Below are 5,755 nucleotides of genomic sequence, written 5' to 3'. Positions count from 1 at the left end.
GTTATGTTTTGTAGCTCATATGAGGTTGTGGTTACCTCATTTTAAGAACACTGTAAAACCTTAAAATTTGAAAGGGGTTTTACCTGATCTTGACCACTCAGTATTCATGTCCATTCTCAGTGCTACATGTCGATGGGGTGGAAGGGCATTTATTCCTCCAGGACCTGAAGCTCAGTAAAGCACCCCACCAACAGCCAAACCCACCTGTTCTCTGATTGGATTGTTAAATTTGTGATTGTCATGACATAACTAATACCTAATCAGCTGAAAGGAAGAAAACTTTTGTTAAAAGAGTGACATCATGCAAACATCATGTGATCCTTCTCCAAATGTATAGCTCCACCTTTTACTGCACCTGAAATTCTTTCACTATGTTTTTGAACTGTTGTGAGTCACCAAACTGGAATACAACTATTATAGTTAGCCATATAGGAACTCTGTTTCTCTGATACAGAACTACAGTACCCAAGCCCGAACTGGCTTAACCTCAATCTTTGCAACATTTTGTGTGGTTTTCTGCAAGACAAAAGGATCTGTATTTTTCTGCTTGTCTTCAATCAAGATGAAGTTGCTTCTAGTTGTTACTGCTTTTTTGGCTGTGACCAGCTGTGCCAGCATCTCTCTTGGAGATCTGGAGTTTCATGCATGGAAGCTCAAGTTTGGTGAGACAGTAGACCCTTTTCTCCTCTTTTAGTTTAGCCTTGGGTGAAATGCTGTTGTTCATGTTTTGTGGTCTTTAAAATATGCTTAGTAAACCTCAAATTCTGAGAAAAAATGTGAACTAACCCTTACGTTTGCTTATAGAAAAGTTTAAAAGGAATAAAAGGGTATCTCTTACCAGAAATTCAATTTTTATTCTTTATTCATAATTCCTTTGTTCTCTTTATGATTTTTTCATTTTCCAACTGGCAGAAAAGTCCTATGACTCTCCATCAGAGGAGGCTCATCGGAAGCAGATCTGGCTCAACAACCGTGAATTTGTGCTAATTCACAACATATTAGCAGACCAGGGTTTCAAGTCATACCGCCTCGGTATGACCTACTTTGCTGACATGGTATGTACGGAAAAACATGTGCCAGTTATGTTTAATCCTTTTTAAAAACATTTAAATTTTGATTGCAAAAATGATATTTGAAAAGAAAAAAAAAAGTCCTTCTTCATTATGTTATGTTATTATGTTGCTTTTATTATTCTACCATGTACAGTGTCCATGAGTGTTCTGAAAGGCGCTTTCAAATAAAATGTATTATTATTATTATTATTAGGAAAATGAGGAATACAAGCACCTGATTTCCCAGGGCTGCCTTGGTTCCCTCAATGTTTCCTTGCCTCACAATGGTTCTGCGTTTCTCCGGCTACCTGAAGATATTGATCTGCCCGACACTGTTGACTGGAGAGAAAAGGGATATGTCACTGATGTCAAGGATCAGAAGAAGTGTGGCTCCTGCTGGGCCTTCAGTGCAGTCAGTACATATAACTTAGTGTTCTCTACTTGTTGTAATTTGGCAAACGTTGCTCAACTTAATTATATTGTATAATCAGCTATATATTCTGGATTAAGATGAACTCATGTTTATTGCAGACTGGTGCACTGGAGGGTCAGCACTTCAGGAAGACAGGAAAATTGGTGTCTCTGAGTGAACAGCAGTTGGTGGACTGCTCTCGCAGCTTTGGGAACCACGGCTGCCAAGGAGGCTTGTCATACCAGGCTTTTCACTACATTATATACAATGGAGGAATTGACACTGAGGCGTCCTACCCTTATGAGGCTAGGGTAATTAGACAGCAATGTCTCAAAAACCTGCTGTCACACCAGATCTCCTAAAACAAAATCTTTGAACGTACATTTTCAGGTGTTCATTACCTGACTATGATCATCTTGCTAAATATCAAAGTTGAAACCGCCATGTGCTCATTCAGACGGTGGTAGTCATGATGGTTTCTGGCTAAAATATATAGTAGTTCCAAGACTTGTAAAGTAGTACTACTTACTACTTACTGTACTTCTTTCAAATACAATTCAATCTAGTATAGTAAATTATAGTAAATTATAACATATTTTCTCTCAATTAGGATGGACTATGCCGTTACAACCCCAATGCTATTGGTGCCAAATGCACTAGCTATGTTCATGTGAGTAACTCTGATGAAGCTGCACTGAAGTCTGCTGTGGCTACCTTTGGACCGATATCTGTGTCCATTGATGCTTCTCATCGATCGTTTCAACTCTACCATTCAGGTGCAGACATTGACACACTTTGGGGAAAGTACCAAGAAAAATATCTTCAAATAGAAAAAGAAATTGAAGGTGCTTAATTTATTCTTTATACCTGTAAGTCTGATTGACATGTATTTACAGGATTGTATGATGAGCCGGCCTGCAGCAGCACACGTTTGGGCCATGCTGTGCTGCTTGTAGGTTATGGTACTTTGACTGGACACGACTACTGGCTGGTCAAGAACAGGTAAATACCCACATGTGATGCTCATATTTTAATTAGTTCATTTCATTCTTTACAATATTCACTGAGAGGTGATACACAGATACGTATACATGAACATGAAGTGTGAGCTTTACAGTGGGGCAAAAAAGTATTTAGTCAGCCACCGATTGTGCAAGTTCCCCCACCTAAAATGATGACAGAGGTCAGTAATTTGCACCAGAGGTACACTTCAACTGTGAGAGACAGAATGTGAAAAAAAAATCCATGAATCCACATGGTAAGATTTGTAAAGAATTTATTCGTAAATCAGGGTGGAAAATAAGTATTTGGTCAATAACAAAAATACAACTCAATACTTTGTAACATAACCTTTGTTGGCAATAACAGAGGTCAAACGTTTACTATAGGTCTTTACCAGGTTTGCACACACAGCAGCTGGTATTTTGGCCCATTCCTCCATGCAGATCTTCTCGAGAGCAGTGATGTTTTGGGGCTGTCGCCGAGCAACACAGACTTTCAACTCCCGCCACAGATTTTCTATGGGGTTGAGGTCTGGAGACTGGCTAGGCCACTCCAGGACTTTCAAATGCTTCTTACGGAGCCACTCCTTTGTTGCCCGGGTGGTGTGTTTTGGATCATTGTCATGTTGGAAGACCCAGCCTCGTTTCATCTTCAAAGTTCTCACTGATGGAAGGAGGTTTTGGCTCAAAATCTCACGATACATGGCCCCATTCATTCTGTCCTTAACACGGATCAGTCGTCCTGTCCCCTTGGCAGAAAAACAGCCCCATAGCATGATGTTTCCACCCCCATGCTTCACAGTAGGTATGGTGTTCTTGGGATGCAACTCAGTATTCTTCGTCCTCCAAACACGACGAGTTGAGTTTATACCAAAAAGTTCTACTTTGGTTTCATCTGACCACATGACATTCTCCCAATCCTCTGCTGTATCATCCATGTGCTCTCTGGCAAACTTCAGACGGGCCTGGACATGCACTGGCTTCAGCAGCGGAACACGTCTGGCACTGCGGGATTTGATTCCCTGCCGTTGTAGTGTGTTACTGATGGTGACCTTTGTTACTTTGGTCCCAGCTCTCTGCAGGTCATTCACCAGGTCCCCCCGTGTGGTTCTGGGATCTTTGCTCACCGTTCTCATGATCATTTTGACCCCACGGGATGAGATCTTGCGTGGAGCCCCAGATCGAGGGAGATTATCAGTGGTCTTGTATGTCTTCCATTTTCTGATGATTGCTCCCACAGTTGATTTTTTCACACCAAGCTGCTTGCCTATTGTAGATTCACTCTTCCCAGTCTGGTGCAGGTCTACAATACTTTTCCTGGTGTCCTTCGAAAGCTCTTTGGTCTTGGCCATGGCGGAGTTTGGAGTCTGACTGTTTGAGGCTGTGGACAGGTGTCATTTATACAGATGATGGGTTCAAACAGGTGCCATTCATACAGGTAACGAGTGGGGGACAGAAAAGCTTCTTACAGAAGATGTTACAGGTCTGTGAGAGCCAGAGATTTTCCTTGTTTGAGGTGACCAAATACTTATTTTCCACCCTAATTTACGAATAAATTCTTTACAAATCCTACCATGTGAATTCATGGATTTTTTTTTCACATTCTGTCTCTCACAGTTGAAGTGTACCTCTGGTGCAAATTACTGACCTCTGTCATCATTTTAAGTGGGGGAACTTGCACAATCGGTGGCTGACTAAATACTTTTTTGCCCCACTGTAGCTGCTAAATGTTGTTAATTTGTTTCTTTCTGTAGCTGGGGACTTGGATGGGGAGAGATGGGATACATTAAGATGAGCAGGAACAAGTACAACCAGTGTGGGATTGCCACTCGAGGAATCTGCCCTCTGGTCTAATGAGGTGGGAGTAAACGCATCCTCATTTTGTCCTTATTTGACAAACAATTACTTAAAATACCATTTAAGCATACGTAACTTCTGATAATCAAACGGTATGTTTTTACAGTACACTACAGCTTACTATAGGATCGTGGTTATGGGTATTAGTTTTTTAGTTTTATCTAAATTAACTGAGTTATAAGACAGTATCTTTTTTATGGTGTCAACCAGTCTCTCTTTTCCCAAAACTGCAATTCACATTGAGATATAAACATTTACATTTGCGTTTTTACTGTAGTGGTGGGTATGACTTAATAACCATCTTGTGATGTTACCATTAGAACTATTAATCCGTTGATCAATCAGCTTTTATTCAGAAAGAGAACCTCAGCCCTTGTGGGATGCATTTCTATCCAGTTTTCTGCAGATTTTTGTGTTTAATCCAGAATAAAGCAGATTTACTGAATATCTGCTGGCTTTTTCTGTAGAGTTGTCAGTGACAGTTTTGTTTCATTTAGAAATGTTTAAATACTTATTAATACCAATGAAATGATATTGCTGAATAATGCACCTTTTGCTGGTCCTTCCTTATCAGGTGTGTGAGTGGGTGGATTTACTATGTTAACAATATTAAATCATTGGTAAAATGTATCAGTCAAATCAAATTATGTACTGCTGATACATTTCTCTAAAATCCATGTGGGTTTTCAACATTTATTTGGTATTTCATGGATTCCAATTGAGTTCCCATTGGCTCAACTTTGAGAGTCACCAATATGTATAAATAGCATATCATTACACTTAAGCAAATTAATTACATGCTGTTTGTTGTGGAAAATAAAACCAAACTGATTTTCTGGGATTTATTGAAAGAATCCATCACTCCAGCACAAACAAGGCTCATACCATGATTTTAAGTTGTTTTAAGTTGTAAATCAGTCAGATTTGACCCAAACACGACAGGAAGGTTAAAGCTTCTGTTAAAATGTTCAGCAATGCTTGATTTAATCTTGCTTGATGTTGAGAAATGTGTGATATATCATGCCATTAACCATTGAAAATGTTTATTAAAAAACTCCTTACCTTCACCTGTCCCTCCCTCAGAATATCCTCAAGCGCTGATGCAATAGCTGATCCTGTCTGTTTTCGGAGGGAGAAACATTTTGTCGCTCATCCAAGTGACTTCTTGGAAAAGTCACTATAACAAGTATGATTCAATGCAGAGAGGTCTATTAACACATAGTGAGTGAAAAAGGTGACTGAAAAGCAATGCATCATGGGAGTCCCCCAGCAGCCTACCCCTATTGCAGCATTACTAAGGAAGGATTCAGGGTCACCTGATCCATCCTTAGCTTTATGATTTAGCAAAAAGGAAAGTTTTAAGCCCAATCTTTAAAGTAGAGACAGTGTCTGTGTCCCGAGTCCAAACTGGAAGCTCGTTCCACAGAAGAGTG

General features: G+C 39.9%; 1 protein-coding gene across 1 annotated transcript; it reads left to right on the top strand.

Annotated features, from left to right (window-relative positions):
- Positions 1-562: 562 nt before the first annotated feature.
- On the top strand, positions 563-4,319 carry LOC146686406 (cathepsin L-like peptidase). The gene is made up of 7 exons (XM_085442115.1): positions 563-662; positions 913-1,055; positions 1,267-1,464; positions 1,584-1,775; positions 2,075-2,240; positions 2,361-2,466; positions 4,220-4,319. Exons 1-7 carry the CDS (start codon positions 563-565, stop codon positions 4,317-4,319), a joined length of 1,005 nt encoding a protein of 334 aa, XP_085298241.1.
- Positions 4,320-5,755: the final 1,436 nt, after the last annotated feature.

This window comes from Copadichromis virginalis, linkage group LG19 (genome assembly GCF_057382275.1).
Source record: "Copadichromis virginalis isolate Kocher_CV1m ecotype Utaka linkage group LG19, C_Virginalis_male_GT1.1, whole genome shotgun sequence".
Taxonomy (NCBI): Eukaryota; Metazoa; Chordata; class Actinopteri; order Cichliformes; family Cichlidae; genus Copadichromis; species Copadichromis virginalis.
Note: the sequence above shows the minus strand (reverse complement) of the source record. Positions and strands in the feature narration are given on the sequence as shown.

What these genes read in the sequence shown, in the direction of transcription:
- LOC146686406 (XM_085442115.1), top strand. Translation starts at nt 563, where the DNA reads ATGAAGTTGCTTCTAGTTGTTACTGCTTTTTTGGCTGTGACCAGCTGT. An exon ending in TGCATGGAAGCTCAAGTTTG is followed by an intron (nt 663 to 912) that starts GTGAGACAGTAG and finishes TCCAACTGGCAG; the next exon opens with AAAAGTCCTATGACTCTCCA. An exon ending in GTTTCAACTCTACCATTCAG is followed by an intron (nt 2,241 to 2,360) that starts GTGCAGACATTG and finishes ATGTATTTACAG; the next exon opens with GATTGTATGATGAGCCGGCC.